The sequence below is a fragment of the Lissotriton vulgaris genome, chromosome 3_1, assembly GCF_964263255.1.
Source record: "Lissotriton vulgaris chromosome 3_1, aLisVul1.2, whole genome shotgun sequence".
NCBI classification, from domain to species: Eukaryota; Metazoa; Chordata; class Amphibia; order Caudata; family Salamandridae; genus Lissotriton; species Lissotriton vulgaris.
The window spans coordinates 1,333,426,894-1,333,445,844 of NC_141689.1; the positions used below are offsets into that span (position 1 = coordinate 1,333,426,894).

At 47.7% G+C, this 18,951-nt stretch overlaps 1 protein-coding gene across 6 annotated transcripts in view; it reads left to right on the forward strand.

Moving 5' to 3' along the window:
• The window catches only part of NRG1 (neuregulin 1), a 1,782,260-nt gene that overhangs the window by 1,712,894 nt on the left and 50,415 nt on the right, over positions 1 to 18,951 (forward strand). For all 6 annotated transcript variants that reach the window (XM_086961809.1, XM_086961808.1, XM_086961805.1 and 3 more), the window contains one exon: positions 11,147 to 11,277. In XM_086961809.1, the coding sequence (XP_086817935.1) occupies positions 11,147 to 11,277 (131 nt within the window). The remainder of the gene's footprint in view (positions 1 to 11,146; positions 11,278 to 18,951) is intronic.

Genomic DNA, 18,951 nt, shown 5'->3' on the forward strand with positions numbered 1-18,951 from the left:
GTAGGGTTGCCAAAAGAAAAAAGCCTGCCGGTTTTGTTTAAAGAGTCTGGAAAGACCTCCTCTTGACACTAAATAGACTTATAATTACAAAAGTATGTATGCATTCTTTATGTGACTTTTCTGTATTTTTTCTCTTTGTCAGTCATGGATCATTGAGGCAGCCCTAGAACACAATTAAAAGTGTTTTCTATTTATATTTGCTGTTCGAAGTATGCACAGATAAGTGCTGAAAATACAGCTTTAGGTGACTGTTTATTTTTGTACCAACTGGGCAATCAAAATAATCTGCTGGCAACGCTAACCATAGGACTGTAAGTTTGTTGCAGGATCAGCACATTATTTATTTCCTCCATCCTAAATCTCCAATTATTGCCGCAATAGTTTAACTTAGATCTTAAACCCTACGCCTCCATCAATAACATGCTGAGTTACTACAAGTGTCTGGGAATGCACCCTGCATTCAGACAACTCGCTCCTCATTCTCGCCCTTCACTTTCACGCTCACCCTGCACTCAAACTGATCACCATGCACTCACACCATTCACCCACTCACCCTGCACTCGCAGTGCACTTGCGCTGTTCACCCAATACCTCACCCTGCAGGCACACGAGTACACTACTCATCCTGCACTCCTGTGACACTTCACTCACCGGTCCCCCTCACTGCTCAATATGCAACTCACTCAAACAAGCCAATCAGTAATCATACATTCATTTGTCCCATTCTGAACTTGCATTCTCACCCAAATTCATAAATTCATACGCCACCTTACTCACCCTGCAGTCACTCCTCTTACCCTACTATCACTGTTGCATCGCTCACCGTGCACTCACATGGGCACTCTTGTCACCCACACAGTGTGCTGAGGGTTAATTTGCCTGCTACAAAGAACGTGTACCATGCAGATCACAGAACTGAGTTTGAGTAAACTATGAGCAGCGCTAAAAAAAATGAAATGTTTGTCAGAAAGGTGCTATAGAGAGATGAGGTGCATTGTTGGTGAGTGGCAGTGAAGGAATTCATGGAGGAGGAGGAAACGGGGTGGGGCACCAAAAAAGACTGTTGCATCGTGTGCGACCAGTGTTAGGACCAGCCCTGGCTGGGAGTGTTAGTTCTCTTCGAATTTCTGGTCTAGTGACTCCCCCTGCTTCTGGCTATGATTATTATTTACATTTGTAGTGCGCTACTGTTACCAAAAGATGTCCTGGGGCTAATAAGTTATCTGTCCTGTAGGCAAATGAGAAACACACAGAAGGAGAAGGAGAACCAGCCAAATGGGGTAACATACAGAGCAGAGAGAGAGGTTTTTATATCTTCCTAAAGGATAATAGATTCTTGGTGGAGTGAAGCAAAGGAGGGTGCAAGTTCCATAACTGCGCGGCCTGCACCAAAACAGCGAGACAGACAACTCATGCCTTCTTGAAGTAGGGAACAATAAGCAGAGTGGCACAGGCCGAGAGGAGCATACGGGTCTGACCCGTATGCTTGGTGAGGAGAGATGAGAGGATGAGAGAGGACAGCAAGGGAGTGAGAGAATTCGATTGAAGAGGTCCGGGATGCGGAGAAATGTGAATTGCCGAAGAGAAGTGTGGGCACGCAAGAAGTAAGTGCGAGCCAAAGGTGAGGGCTTCTGTTAGAACAAAGGGAAGATGTGAAAGTTGAATGGGGGGACTGTAGAGGTGTAAGATACAAATAGACAAAAATTGAATGGAGAGACGAGGTGAATGAGAAGTGCTGAGGGGCACGGGAGGTGACAGGACCAGAGAGGCCATGAGATAACTGCGAGAGACTGTAAGAGATGAGGGCAGTGAAAAGAGAGAATGGCAAGAGGTGATTAAAGGTGAAGTGAGAGGTTGAATGGGGAGAGTTCAGATGTTGTAAAAAGGGGTGAAAGAAAATGGCCTGCAAAGTGAGAGAGGGATCCGGGGTTAGGAGAGGGGGATGGAAGGGAAGGGTAAGAGGAAAGCTGCAGGGGTAAACTGCTTACATCTGCACAAAACCGCCAGGTTTTTAAGGGACCCCTGCTTCTCCTGGCCAGGTGAGCTTCTAATGTGGCAGAACGTATTCCTGCGGAGTGGAAGGCCCTTCTCAAAGTTGACTAGAAATCTTTCTTATGTTATTTGCTGTATTTTGGTTATAAACGGGTACTGATGGGGTGAAATCTTTTCTCAGTGTTACCGTGAGTAAAAAATGTCAAAATAATGAAGCAATGCTATCCCAAAATACGTGGCATCACATAACATCACTTACCTTTTCTTCCCACACATTTTAGTCAAGCCTGTCGTGTAATTTGGTCCTCACCTGCCTCATAATTCTAGTAGCCATGCCTATAGGTTTAGACATTTTTGTCAGGAGGGGGTCCTTACCCTTCAAAATGTTGACAGGGGGGTCTCGGCATCCAAATGTTTGGAGACCACTGGTCTAGAGTGAAATAGTATGGGTGTGGCTCCCGTCTCCCGGCGTGGCATACAATGCGCTTATGTGTCAACAACGATGAACAAAACACAGAACTGTCAATAACAAAGGTAAATGGCCAAGCTGTGGAGGAGCCGCTGAGCCACCGGTCATCAAACAATTATTGAATCAAAAGGCAAAGATTAGCAGAAATAGAAAATTAAGCACAGAGAGACTAGCTTAAACGGCAATAGAGAAAGGGAGAGCTTGTGATTAGTCCCATGTCCTCCTCCCCCGCCATATACATAATCTGAAGAAGTAAAAAGAATCCGTTATTGGCTGGAGAAGAAGAAAATCTTCCCTCTCCTTGATCAATCCGTAAACAAAGGGGAATTCAACCATATCCCCAGTGAGAGAGGCAAGGCAGTCAAGGTGACGGGTCGTCATCTGATGGAGAAGTTTGTCCTTTATGAACCGGCCGCTTTGGTTTCCGCACTTCCCACTTGGTGAGAGCTGGAAGCACCAGCTGCCCCTGCCCCATCCATTAGTGCTGGGTCTTGTGGCTCAGAAGGCTGATCTACATCAGGTGGAGGGTATAGGCCTAACGCCTCTCGGACTTCCTAGGGTGTGTGCGTGAGGCAGTTCCCTTATCCTGATGTGTGAACTGAAGGCAGAGCGGGAAGCCCCAGCAATATAGAATCTTGTTGTTTTATAAATGGTAAAAAATGTTACATCCTTACGATGGGCTAATGTATGGGCTGATATGTCCTGTTATAAAGATATAGAGTCACCACGACAGTCAATCGGTTCCTATTGTCGTGCAGCCCTCATAATCTGTTCTGTTTAGTGGAAATAGTGTGCTCGCATCAGAGTGTCTGGAGTTCGATTCTTTTGTTGTTGGAAGGAAGAATACACCCTATGGGTGTGATTAAGGACAACCAGTGACTCATCAGGAAGCTGCAAGAGATCAGCAAAAAGAGTCTGGACATGGGGTCTCAAGATCAGCTGGTGAAATGGAGGCAAATATTACTGGGACTAGCACAGTTCTCCAGATCATCTATCTTGTCCTACGATGCCAGTTGTCCCCTCTCCAATTTTTGATACAAGCTGTCCTGTCAAAATTATCAAGAGTATTCTCTGCCACCGTTGTTTTCACTGTAGTCAAGCGGGCGTCTGGCTGGTGCAGCGATTGATCAATATTACATATGGCTCTAGTAAAGTGTTGACGAAGGGATGGGAGATCTCTGCGGAATTCAGCTAGTAGTCGCTTGATGTCCTCTTTGGTCACGATAGCATGAGAGTCTGAGCCTTCGTTCTGGGCCGAGGACTGAAGCAGAGGGTCCCTATCTGCCGCTAAGGGGATATCGCCTGTGGAGCATATTGCAAATTGAGGAAAAACGCTGAGCCTTAGCTTTATGCGCTGCCATGGTGAGACCAACACAACAAAGGGGGGTGCCTTGGCAAAATTAAACAAAAAGGTCCAGTGCGACCTCCAGCTAGCCCTCCGGAGTCTCTTTAATGCCTGCCTGGCCTAGGCGCAATCCAGCCACCAAGCCGCCGCTGCATGGCAAACTCTGCGCAGAGGTGCCCGGATAGTGTGCACTAGGGTGGCCAGGCATCGAAGTAGTCCACAACCGCCGAGGACCCCCAGTTCCGGGAGCTATGGGGCTGGCGTCACCCAGCAGCCGGCATTCGCCTCTAGTGGAGGCGTCTCAGCCTATGCGACGCATCAGGCGTGGTCTTAAGATGGCCGCCGCGGCTCCTCACTTAAACCGGATCGGCGTCTCGCCGGTATTTTTTTCCTTTAACTGTGGGAGAAATGTCTGGCCTCCCCTCACTTACCTGCGATCACAGGGTGGGAGGGGATCATAAGGGGGTAACTGCCACCAATAACAGGCCATTGGGGGGAGGAGTTGGTTTAGGGGTCCGTTGTGAGTAGCTCAGGGAGACGCACTTGTCTTGCCGGGTCTCCTCTCTGACCACGCCCCCGATTTTTTAAATTTCTGATTCATTCAAGTTTCAAATCTTTTAATATGTATCTATCTGCTTTGAAGAAACACTGTCATGAACAAAGTTTAACAATGTTCGAGGCATGTGGGCTGCTGAATTCATATCTGTGCATAGATCGCCGCCTAGTGTTGGGTCCGGATGATTGCACATTGTTGTCCTGGAAGAGTCTTCGAAGTATCACGAGATAGGTGGCTCCTCCCCTGGACTACAGTGCGCATGGGCATCGACTCCATCCCCAGATTGTTTTTTTCCGCCATTGGGTTCGGATGTCTTTGGTTCCCAATTGTCGGAATCGATAGAAAAACTTTCCTTGAGACCAAAAGGTCTTTAGTCTTACGTCGGTATTGTCTTGCGTTCGGCTTAACATCTTCTAGTTCGGCTCCGGGCCGAGTTCTGCACTTCCGCGTGCTTTCGGCGCGGAAGGCCTTGTCGACGCTCCAGACTCATCGACCATCCATCATGGAACGAAGTCCATTCAAAAGATGTCCGGTCTGTAACTCGAAGTACCCACACATCGACGTCCACCCGGTGTGCAACAAGTGTCTGTCGCCGGACCACGATGAGGCCAAGTGTATGGCCTGTTCGCGATTCAGGTCCAAGAAGACACTCAAGCTCCGACGAGCTGCGCGCCTGGAGGCCCAGCAATCTGCTCCGGCGCCTACGGACATTTTCGGTGCTAGGGAGGTCGAGGAAGAATATATCCAGGACGTCTCAGAGTCGAACCCCGCGTCGGACGTCGAAGAAGAGTACGACGCTGATGCCGAGGTTTTCGAAAGCGAAGAAGTCGTCGAGGAGGTAGGAGACTACGACTGGGCCCTCGGGGCCATGGAGGAAAGCTCGGACGAAGAGCTCCCTCAGACTGTCTCTGGGGCCGTGCCTATCTATAAGGCCCAGGTCGAGGGATCGCCTTCGGGCCTTACCCAAGACCTCGATATGGGTTCCACGGCCCCGCCTTCGGGCCCGGCCACGGACATTGTTACCGAGCCACTCCCGGTCAAAACGAAACCGAAAGTGAAATCTACGGTCTCGACGCCAGATACTGCGCAGGTGCAAGTATCGAAACCGAAAGTGCGCATCGCATTAGTCGGATCGAAGACTTCTGAGGCCTCGGCGCCAAAGATGGCTGTCGAGCCTAAAGGCCAAGTCAAAGGCGCCGAGCCTAAGGCTACCGCGCCGAAGACTAAGGTGAAGGTGTTCGACATCGGTGCCGAAGGCGGTCGACGCCGGCAAGGGCCGGGTCGACCCGAAGAAGGCTGTCAACGACCCAAAGAAATCCCTCGGCGACCCGAAGAAGCGACCCGATGACTCGAAGGTCCTCTCTGCCCCGCTTCCACACGACAAGGCCCAGGGTGCTGCGCCACGTGAATCGACTCCGAAAGTGACCTCGAAGGACTCAACTCCAAAACTGGCCTCAAAGGACTCCGTTGAACCGGCACGTCCATCTGCCGTGTTCACGAAAAAGGTCGCGGAGTCCCTGCAGGGCATCAGGGACGGCGCCGCGGCGGTCGAGCCGAAGGACCCTCCGCCTACCAAGCCTGTGGAGAAACCGGTTAAGGCGTCCACGCCGATCCTCTTTACCTTGCCGCCAAAGACGGCGCCAAAGGCTTTCGCTCCTAGGCCGGGGGCCGGCGTGCCCGAGAAGGTCTCTTCGGCGCCAAAGGCGTCGTTGGTGGTCCACGGCCCGCGGCCTCGACAACCTTCGGGGGAGGAGCGTCAAGAACACTTCATCGACGTCGAAACGGGCAGGCTTTCCCTTCTGAAGAGGAAAATCACCCCAGAACCCCAGCTGGAGTCCTACAAAATCCCCCTCAAGAAGAAAAGGGACTCTGCTTCTTCTCCTGCCTTGGTGGAACCCCTTTCACCACAAGCTCATGAGGTCTCGCCCACTTACTCCGATGTGGACGCTGGTGAGGGCGATGAGGAGGATGAATATAGTTATCCGGTCTACACAGACCCAGAGGATACAAATGAGCCCTGGTCAGCTGTTGGTGACCCTGGGGATCCTCATTCAGGACAAGACCCTCAACTCTTCTCTGCTAAGACTTCACCTACTGAGGACTCTGCTGCTTTCAATGCCCTCATTGAGCGGGCCGCTACCAATCACAATGTCCAGCTGCATGCTGACCCTGTGGATGTGGATTTCCTCTTTGACACCTTTTCTGTATCTGAAAAGACTGTGAAAACTCTGCCTATGCTGAAAGGTGTTTTGAAGCATGCAGCTGAGGTCATTAAGGAACCTACCAGGGCGAGGGTGATAAACCCTAGGATTGACAAGAAATACAAAGCGGCACCTACTGATCCAACCTACATTAAAGGACAGTTGCCTCTGGACTCCCTTGTCGTCTCGAATGCCCGGAAGAGGGCCAATTCTCAGACTACGGGTGATGCTCCTCCCCCCGACAAAGAATCCAAGGTCTTTGAGGCTTCGGGGAAGAGGGTAGCAGCACAGGCAGCCAACATATGGCGCATCTCAAACACACAGGCGCTTCTGGCGCGTTATGACAGGGCGCACTCCGATACACTAGAGACCCTTTTGCAACACCTGCCTGATCAATACAAAGAAGGGGCAGAGATGCTAATCCAAGAGGGGAAGCTAATCTCCAACGCTTCCATTAAGTGCGCTCTGGATGCAGCCGACACCGCTGCGCGAGCTATTAACACCTGTGTTATGCTTAGGAGACATGCCTGGCTGAGAATCTCTGGTTTTAAGCCAGACATCCAAACCACCATCTTGAACCAAACGGTCAACCCAGATCACCTGTTTGGCCCAGAGGTTGACACCACTCTAGAGAAGATGAAGAAGGACACTGACACTGCAAAATCCATGGGTGCCTTGCAGTCCCAGCAGTTTCGGGGTGGGTCCTTTTGTCGCTCCAATACTAGAGGCACCTCAAGGGGTCAGCTTTCACAGTCCGTGCAATTCTACAAGGACAACACCCAGACTACTTATGCCAACAAGAGTTGAGGTGGATAGCGCGGCAACAGCGCCAAAGGCAGAGGACGTGGCAACAACAGCTCCAGGTCCTTTACCGCCAGCAAACAGTGATGCCTTGTCACTGCCCCCCGACCACACAACACCGGTCGGGGGGAGACTCCAGCAGTTCCTGCCCGTCTGGAAGTCCATCACAACGGACAGGTGGGTCACAAAGCTTATCCAATTCGGTTATTGTCTGGAGTTAACATCCACTCCACCCAACATACCCCCAAGGCACCGTCCTATGTCGGACGAGCACTTGCACTTATTGCAGCAGGAGGTCAACCTCATGCTGCAAAAAGGCGCAATAGAGCTCGTGCCTATACAGGAAAGAGGCACAGGGGTTTACTCCCTGTACTTCCTGATTCCAAAGGACGGGTCCCTCAGGCCCATCCTAGACCTCAGGCCCCTCAACTTCTACATCCTGTCGGAGCACTTCCATATGCTGACCCTGCAGCAAGTGCTCCCGCTGCTCCGGCAGGGGGACTTTCTCACAACTTTAGACCTAAAGGATGCGTACTTTCACATTCCACTGCACCCTTCACACAGGAAATACCTCCAGTTCCCCATCCAAAACCAGCACTACCAATTCAAGGTTTTGCCTTTCGGTGTCACCACGGCACCCAGGGTGTTCACAAAGTGCCTGGCGACTGTGGCGGCACATCTAAGGAGGCAGAACATCCACGTCTACCCCTATCTGGACGACTGGCTCATCCAGGCGAAGTCAGCCCAGCAGTGTGCCGCCCACGTGTCCCACACCATTCACCTCCTGCACGATCTGGGATTCTCACTGAATTACCCAAAATCCCACCTCCAGCCCGCCCACATACGGCAGTATCTGGGTGCGACCATAACACTCTGGGGGCCACAGCACAGCCGAATTCAGTGAGAGTCGGCAGCATTCAATCGCTGATCCAAAAATTCAGACCTCAACACACGCTTCCAGCAAGAGTGTTCATGCAGTTGATAGGCATGATGGCCTCCTGCATCTCCATAGTCCCGCACGCGAGACTACATATGCGTCCGCTTCAGGAGTGCTTAGCACGTCAGTGGACTCAGGCTCACGGGCAGTTGAAGGACCTAGTGTTGGTGAGCGGTCGGGCATACAACTCTGCATTGGTGGACTCCACGAAACCTTTGCAAGGGCCGACCGTTCCAACAGCCTGTGCCACAAATCATCCTGACGACGGATGCTTCTCTCCAGGGGTGGGGAGCGCATGTACTCCAATACACTGTGCAGGGACTATGGACGCAACAGCAAAGGAAGATGCACATCAATGTTCTGGAACAGATGGCGAACTTCATGGCACTAAAAGCCTTCAAAGTACATCTGTGCAACAAGGTCGTGTTGATCCGGACGGACAACATGACGGCAATGTACTACATTCAAAAGCAGGGAGGAACACACTCTCCACAGCTGTCTCATCTGGCTCAGAGCATGTGGAAGTGGGCCATTCATAGGAACATCTTCCTCATGGCAGAGCACCTCCCGGGCAAGAACAATCAAATGGCGGACCTGCTCAGCAGGCACAGCCACCAAATGCACGAGTGGGAGATACATCCGTCGGTTCTCCAACCGTACTTCCGAAGGTGGGGTCATCCAGAGATCGACCTCTTCGCCACAAGGGAGAACGCAAAATGCCAAAGCTTCGCCGCCAAGTTCCCACACCCACAGTCGCAGGGCAATGCGATATGGATGAACTGGTCAGGCAAATTTGCGTACGCTTTTCCCCCAGCACCTCTGATACCGCTGGTGGCACGCAAGCTCAGGCAGCACTCGATGACTCTCATCCTGGTTGCTCCAACGTGGGCTCGCCAACCATGGTACACCACGTTTCTAGAACTGTCTGTGGTACCGCATCAGAGGCTACATCTCACACCCAGCCTTCTGACGCAGAGCCATGGCGACATTCAGCATCCAGATCCACAACAGCTCAACCTGGCGATCTGGCTCCTGAAGTCCTAGAGTTTGGCTACCTGCACTTACCTTCCGACTGTATGGACATCATTCGGGAGGCGAGGAAGCCCACAACCAGAGCATGCTATGCGGCAAAATGGAAGCGGTTTGTCATTTATTGTGCAGACCACAACATTAACCCGCTGGATGCTTCTATTCAGAACATCATCTGTTACCTTTTCCATCTGTACAAGTGTAATCTGGCCTATGCTTCCATTCGCATTCATCTGTCTGCAATGGCTGCTTATCTCCAGAATAGGCAGCACCTCTCCCTCACGAGCCATTCCTCCACGGACTCCACCAGCTCCGGAGTGGAACCTCAATGTGGTCCTTACCAGGCTGATGGGTCCTCCCTTTGAACCACTGCATTCCTGCGAGATTCAGTTCTTGACGTGGAAAGTGGCTTTCCTAATAGCAATAACATCGCTACGGAGGGTTAGTGAATTACAAGCCCTAACTATCCAAGAGCCATTTATTCAAATTCATTCCAACAGGGTAGTGCTTCACACTAACCCTAAATTTCTTCCCAATGTTGTGTCTCAATTTCATATCAACCAGACTATTGAATTACCTGTTTTCTTTCAAAATCCCGAGTCATTGGCGGAGCGGATGCTCCATATAGGCCCATGCGTAGTGGGGCTCCGCGGAGCTACGCGGAGTGGGCGAGAAGCTACGCCCACTCCCGCACTCCGCGTAGCCCCACTACGCACCTCCCTCCCGCTCTCCTTTACATACATTATTTAAGCAAAATACCCTTAATAAAGCAAGTGTAAAGCACTTACCGTGTCCGGGGCTCCCTCTAAGAATCGCGTTGTCATGGATACCAATGCGCATGCGCGGTCGGCCGCGCATGCACATTTCTCCCGAGAAATGCGCATGCGCGGGCGGCCGCGCATGCGCATTGGTATCTATGAAGGGACGCTATTCCAATAGGGAGCCCCGGACGAGCCCCGGACACTGTAACTGCTTTAAACTTGTTTTATTTAGGGTATTTTGCTTAAATAATGTATGTAGGGGAGGGAGGCGGGTGGGGGCCGACTCGGCTACGCACACGGAGTGGGCGTAGTGTTGCCAGCTACGCTGTCTACGCAAAATGCGTAGGAGGCAACACTACGCCTACTCCGTGGGCGTAGCCGATTCGGACGCCCAGGCCTAGCTCCATACCCTTGACGTAAAAAGGGCCCTAATGTATTACATCGATAGGACCAAGGATTTTAGGAAAACTAAGCAACTGTAGGGCAGGCTGTTCTCAAAACACTTTTCCAAACTGCTGCAGCTGGCACAGGCGGCCGCCGCTAATGGAGGGACTGCTATGTATTCTATGCACAGATATGAATTCAGCAGCCCACATGCCTTGAACCGAATATGCTACTTACCAGTATGCATCTGTTCTTGGCATGTAGGGCTGCTGACATTCATATCGCCCGCCCTCCTCCCCGGCGCCTGTAGCAGCTGCAGTATTCACATATACTCATAGCATGGTCATCATTCACTGAGTTTCACTCCATCTTGGCCACAATGGCTAAAAACAATCTGGGGATGGAGTCGATGCCCATGCGCACTGTAGTGGGACTGCTATGTATTCTATGCACAGATATGAATGTCAGCAGCCCTACATGCCAAGAACAGATGCATACTGGTAAGTAGCATATTCGTTATCAGTTTAGAACCATTGGATTAACTACATACGTACTATTTATTACAATGTTTGTTGGTATCTTTTGTGTAATACATACATAATTACAGTAAACACCATTGGCAATATGAAAACGTACGTATATGAACTTAAAATGTCTGTTTTCTTTTTTAGCAGTACGTGTCTAAAAATATAATATCCAGTGAACATGTAATTGAAAGAGAGACAGAAACGTCCTTCTCTACCAGTCACTATACATCAACTACACATCATTCTACAACTGTAACACCGACTCCAAGCCACAGGTATGCAAATTATGTAAATATTTATAATTTTAAAGACACTTATGTTTGAACCTTAAAACTAAACATGCACCTTCAATATTGACATTGTGGCTTAGCCTGCTCTATGTCTTTGACATAGCCAATCTGAACAGAAAACAGAGTTATTAGCAGTATTAAAAGTTGTTTGAACCTTGCTCCGAAAATAACGAACATCATTTTGCAGTACATAAATACATGTATAAAAGTAAATTAAATAAGGGGCAAAAGTGAGTTAGCGTGTTTTGTGTGTGTGAGTGTGGGCACCTGGTAAAAGCTGTGTTAAGAGTAAAATGTAAATAGTAAGATGAGATGTAAAAGGAAATCGTAAGATGAGTAACTAAAACAAAGGAAAATTCATCATGGAAATTTAGCAGAAGTTCACTCAAAATTAGTTTATGTAGTTTGGAAATCATAACATACAATCTTCATTTTATTTCACATGGCACTAATTCTGTAGATTACATATTGTGTATCTGAGTATCAAAGAAGTTTTTTTTAATTAGCCTGAAGGTTCTGGGGAGCTACAACAAAGAAAAAAAGAGATTTAATTTCTAATCCTTAAACTACCCTTAATTTTGATATTTTGAGACAAAGGGGTGGAAAGGGTGTCTGAGCCCTACAGCTTCAATGCCAATGTCACTATTACAGCTAAGGTCAATTTACTTTTGATCTTCAACTGACATGCCAATACCTTCCTGCACAATGTGTGTTATTTTTTCAGTGTCTTTTGTAATCAATAATTATACAGGCCTAGTTCAAAAGGTTTTAGTGATACACGTATGTAAAAACTGCATTTTTTGCTTCTAATTTGTAATTTATAATCTAATTCACATAGGATTTACAGAGCGAAATAGCATGTTGGCAAATAGTGTTATGTGGAGCCTCAGAAAGACGGACGTTGTTGATATTCACAATACACTTGAGATAGTTTTTCGCTCAACGTATACCCAGACAGTTTGAGGAACAACAGTAAATATGTACTTTGTGAGTGAAAGTAGCTACTATCAGCCCAATGTAACTCATGTTTCCGTGTGGATATGAAAACTGTCAGAAATCTGGGACCGAGACAGAGGTAGAGACACATTTCCTTTTGTTTGAATCGGCCTGGCTGAGATACCTAAACACTTTGTTTAAAGTTTCCTTGTGAAGTCAGTAATTCATTGTGGCGAATAGCGTGTTGCTGAAGTCGTGGTTAAATCGGAAAGCACTCTAAATACAATGAACATATATAGAGAATGGGGCTCCCAACGTGAGTCCATGAGGACTAATAGAATATTTTAAGAATATCCCATGGGGCAAACGTATATATATTTCTTTTAGATGGGAATCAAGGCATATGATTGCTTGTGGTAAAATCTGTGTTTACAGTGATTTGAAATTGCAGGAGTGTGGTATGATAAGCTATATGAAACACACCAGTGTTATTATCAGTGGTTATCTTGAACATCTGACATAAATGTCTCTCTCTTAGGGCAAAAATGGAGACCGTGATCTAGACTGGACTTTGCTTAGGGTGAAAGAGATATGCATGTGAAAGTCTACATTCAATCAATCAGGGAATTGTAAGCACACTACTCACCCGTGAGGGTCTCAAGGCGCTGGGGGAGGGAGCAGCTCTGATCAGTTGAGGAGCCAGGTTTTGAGAGCCTTCCTGAAAGTGTTCAGGGAGGGGGCACGTCTGATGTTGATAGGGAGCTCATTCCAGCCAGGTCTTGGCTGCGATGTAGGAGAAGGCTCTACCTCTTGTGCTGGCTCTGCGGATGAGAGGGGTTTCGGCAGGGGCGAGGTTGGCGGAGTGGAGGTTTCTTTTGGGTACGTGGAAGGCGATTCTTTCGTTGAGGTATTGGGGTCCTGTCTTGTGTAGGCATTTGTAGGCATGGATGAGTAACTTGAATGTGACTCCCTTCTCAAAAGGGAGCCAGTGGAGGTTCCGTAGGTGTTGGCTGATGTGCTCATGTTGGGGGATGCCGAGGATGAGTCTAGCTGCGGTCTTCTGTTTCATCTGGAGTTTGCGGAGTATGGGCTTGTTGATGCCGGCATAGCGGGCGTTTCCGTAGTCCAGTCTACTGGTTATGAGTGCGTGGGGGACTGTCTTACTTCACTCGGGGGGATCCATTTCAAGGTCTTCCGTAGGATGCAGAGGGTGTTGAAGCAGCTGAAAGCGACTGCATTGACCTGCTTGTTCATGGAGAGGGAGACGTTGAGTGCGATGCCAAGGTTTCTTGCAATGTCCATGGGGGTCGGGTGGGCCGCAGAGGGTGGTGGGCCACCAGGTGTTATTCCATGCTGACAGGGTGGTTCAGAGTAGGAGGACTTCTGTCTTCTCAAAGTTGAGCTACAGGCAGCTGTTGCTCATCCAGGATGCAACGTTCTGCATTCCCTCATGGAAGCTGATTCTGGTGGGGTTCTTGGTGAGGGAGAGGATGAGCTGGGTGTCGTCGGCATAGGATACTATGCTGAGGCCATGCTGTCTGATGATGGTGGCGAAGGGGGCCATGTAGATGTTGAAGAGGGTTGGGCTGAGTTATGATCCCTGGGGTACTCCGCAGTTGATTTTCCTGGGCTCGGAGAGGAAAGGTGGCAGTCTGATTAGTTGGCTTCTGCCGGTGAGGAATGAGAGGATCCAGTCGAGGGCAGTTCCCTGTATGTCGGCGTCGTATAGGCTGGTGGCGAGTGTGTGGTGGGAGACGGTGTACTTATTTCAGTTTCTATTACGGTTAATCCAGAGTAGGTGTTTGGTTTATGATGTTAGTCCACAGTTATGGGATTAGAATGGGACAAAAAGGGGGGGGGGTAGAATAGCTTGATGCTCCCTCTGAATGGAGCCTGATTTGTAAGAGAAGCTCAAACAGTGTAAGTATCTCCCCATGAAAAATTAAACAAGCAATGACACTAATGATAACAACCTACAAAGTAAGGAGTTTGAATAGTCTCACTAAGCAGAATGGAATCTTAAATGAATTACCCATAATGAATGTAATACATATTGCACTCTTTCAGAAGACCCAACTATTGAAAGCAGACATGATGCCTCAGATCCAATGCCTTTCCTCACCTATAATTCTCAACAGTGGAGAAAAATAGATTTAGAGTGCGAGTCCTCCTTCACCAGAAAAGTACCTTCCAGATAAAAGACCACATTAAAGACAAGCGGGCCATGGTTTCTGATCAGGGTATCACACCATGGGGGCTCCTTATACTTGACACTTGTATGTATTTATTTGCCAAATTAAGGCCAAGAAAAATTCTTAGTGCAAAACAGAAAATGAGGGGGAGAGGTAGAGGTTAAAGCAACCTCCTTATGCAAAAGTGAACCTGAAACCCGAGGTGTCGGGCAAAGAACCTAGCCGAAAAACAATCAAAAGTGTTCCTACGTAAATATCACAAGTCGCAGCAGGCCTCCGTTTATAGAGAACTGAGATGGCCCCTATGATGTCACCAAGGGGAAACCCTGGCGAGTGAGGGGACTCAAGAAATAAATTCTTCTTTCCTGCTGGTTTTCTTACTCAAACGGAGTGAAAATCGCTTCCCTATTTTTTGGCTAGGTTCTTAACCCGACACCTCTGGTTTTAGGTTCTCAATTCTTAGTGCAGTCAGGCAGAAGACTAACTGTTTGGGTTGGAAGCCCCATAATAAGTGGAACGTGAACTGATTATGTTAATGGACAGAGGCAGAGATAAAACTCAAAACAAACTCAGAGGTATGGTGATCATATCTGCAACAGGCAAACCCAGACAAGGCAATATGGCCTGATTGACTGATGGGGGTATAGACATGCCATACATTTAGAATACCCACAATGTTCAGCCCTACACAAGAGTTATACCAGAATTGATCAGAAATACAAATTGTGACAAAGAGCCTCATCACTTTATCAGTCTATGCCCACCATCATTACATAATATAAAGTGATGCCGGCTCATTTATAACAGAAGCAGTTCTACTAAAAGAATTAGGCCCTGATAACTCACTGCAGCCAGACCTGAAAGAAGTGATAAATGCACATCAGTGGACAGAATCTCAGAAACTCTTGTGTAGGGTGACAGCACTTAGAGGCCAAATTAGAACCCTAGAACTATCTCCTGGATACATTGGACAAGAAATTGTATAAATTAGGCAATAAACCAGGTCACCTCTTAACAATCTTCTTAGATCAAAAAAAGTATGTGGCTATATCACTGAGGTTAAAAATGGGGAAGGGGTGATGTGAGAATGGAAAGAGGAGAAAACAAGGTATTTTCAAGAATTTTACTCCAAACTAAATATATAAAGAATCATCAAATTAAATGAATACCAAAATTACACAGGGTAGTATCACCCACCCAATATATCGGAGGAGGCGAAAGAGAAATAAGAATTGATCACAAAAGAAGTGATCTTAGAAGTAATTAGTAACTTATTTTAATCTAAAGTCCCAGAACGCTGTGCAGAATTATTCTATAAGATGTTTGGGCCTCAGGTATTTCCAGCTCTGTTAAGAGTATAGAGGACAATGCTCCCTTAGGAAAATATGACACTGACAGTGTTGGAATAAACTACACTTATTTCCAAACTGGGCAAACCGCTAGACAATTTCACCTCATATAGGCCAATTTCTTCTCTGCCTTAGACACTAAAATATTTTCTAAAATCATGGCACTTTGCCAGCAGGAGATCATTAAAAACCTTATACGCACAGAGCAATCTGGATTTATTTCACAAGTGATAAAAGATGCTTCACTTAGATATGCAAAGTAAGGGATGAAAGTAAATGGTCATAGGCTCCTTTAATGCGGAAAAAATGCATGATAAAGTAGACTGGGACTTCACGCAAAAGGTTGTGCAGAGAAATGAGTTTTGGAAATCAAAGACCATAATGTCTGATGGCAGGTTAATAAATGTCACGGACAAGAGTCCAAGTGAACTGCATATTTTCTCAATGGATAAGCAAGGGATGATGCAGTGGTGTCACTTCTTCCTGCTTCTCATTGCTTTCACTCTGTAGTCCCTGGCTTAAAACAATCAGAGATGCTACCCAAATAACAAGCATTTACAATGCAATGGTTTTGCCTTTGTTAAAGTTAGAGCGATTAGCATTGCTCTTGACATTATTTTTATTTATGTTTTTTTTAACATAAATAAATGGCATTGTCATTTACAATGCCACTAGCTTTATCTCTCGCAAATGACACACACCAACACCCACAGAGAGCCCCCCAACACACACAAACCCCCCCACACACACACCCACACAGAGCCCCCCCACACACAGCCACACAAAGCCCCCCACACACACCCACACAGAGCCCCCCCCACACACACACCTTCTGGCCCATTATCTTTTCTCCTCATCAAAATAACTGCCACACCCCTTTCTTTGTTCTGAAAATGGTAGGTAGCAAGCCATTTCAAATCTAGGGGGCTGTGGCCTAAAGAGAACTTTCTGAGGGCATGGAAAGAACAGCAGTCTCCTTTTTCATGGATGAGCATCCCCTAGCGCGGTTCTTATGCTCCACCTGTCTTTCTTTGATACTTCCTCCATTCTTTCCATAGTGTCAACAGTGGGTCAATATGCTTTGTCCTTTCTTTCCATAGCATCATGGCCGCTGTTGGATTCGATACCAAGTACAATGCAACGGTTTTGCCTTTGACAAAGTTAGAGCTATTGGCACTTTAAATGAAAAATTGTTTATTTATGTGTTAGTTTTGAAAACAGATAAATAAATGGCATGGTCATTTACAATGCCAATAGCTTAATCTTTTGCAAATGCGAGACCTATTGCATTTGCACCCACACCCCCACACACACACACAGCCACACGCACACAGAGCCACACACAGAGCCCACCCCCACACACACACAGCCCTACACACACACAGCCCTACACACAAACAGCATCACACACACACACACACACACACACACAGCATCACACACACACACAGCATCACACACACACACAGCATCACACACACACACAGCATCACACACACACACAGCATCACACACACACAGACACAGCATCACACACACACACACAGCATCACACACACAGCATCACAGACACACACACAGCATCACACACACACACACAGCATCACCCACACACACACAGCATCACACACACACACACACATCACACACACACACACACACAGCATCACACACACACACAGCATCACACACACACACACACAGCATCGCACACACACACAGCATCACACACACACACACACACACACACACAGCATCACACACACACACACACACACACACACAGCATCACACACACACACACACACAGCATCACACACACACACACACAGCATCACACACACACAGCATCACACACACACAGCATCACACACACAGCATCACACACACAGCATCACACACACACACAGCATCACACACACACACACAACATCACACACACACAGCATCACACACACACAGCATCACACACACACAGCATCACACACACACAGCATCACACACACACAGCATCACACACACAGCATCACACACACACACACACAACATCACACACACACACAGCATCACACACACACAGCATCACACACACACAGCATCACACACACACACAGCATCACACACACACACACAGCATCACACACACACACACAGCATCACACATACAGCATCACACACACACACAGCATCACAGGGGAGCAAAGAATTATGTGACAGTGGAGCAACGAATTATGTGACAGGGGATCACATACAACAACGTGAACCAGGTTAAGGAAGATGTCAGGAGCTAAGGCACATAACCCCAACTAGCCCTTCGGTTCTCAAAAACAGTATTCAGAGGCTCGGCACCTCTTCTCACATAGTAAGCACTAACTGCACTCACTGTATCAGCTTCCTGGGTTTAGGGCATGACTCAAAGGCAACGGCGAGTTGTCAAACTCATGAAGGAGAGTCACATGGGGACAAATTCTGTAAGAGGGGCAGATAAAAACAAACATGTGCCTCGAATCAGAACCGCACATTCGTCAAAGCCAGGATGGCAAACCCAGGTTCCCTAAAGGGGTAATCATTATTTCATTTTCCCCGGGTATCCCTCAAGTCCTGAGCGCTACTTACCAAACAGTTCACCCAAACTCGCTGGTAATAGCTGGTTTCACCGTTCCACAATCACTAGTTATCAACTGGGAAATCTCAGAACTCAGCCCGCTGAGATCCGTGTACTTGTGTCGCATTCAGGAATCAAAATCTAAAACAACAAGCTTCAACTAATACAGAGACAGACTCGCATGCATACCACAGTCCACAACAGAGTCAGTTACACTCAGACAGAAAGACAACCTCACAAACACCTGGAAGCATGGTTTGTGCACACAGCATAAGGAACAATGCAGGCCAACATGCTCGCAAGAATATATGAAGAAATTAAATGACACATGTAGCCAGACAAGAAGCGACAAACAAGATCAGTAGACCCGAGTACACCACAACTCGTTCACATGATAGACCCAAAATTGCCGCACACAATATATACATAAATTCTTGCGCACATTATAAGATAGGTAAAATAAGTATCCTGGTAAACGGACAACAGGCCAACCCGCACATCGCCAAGCACAACCTTGGGCTCAGGGAAATACTTCATGTCAGGTACCGACAGAAAACGGCACAGAGACACGCGATCG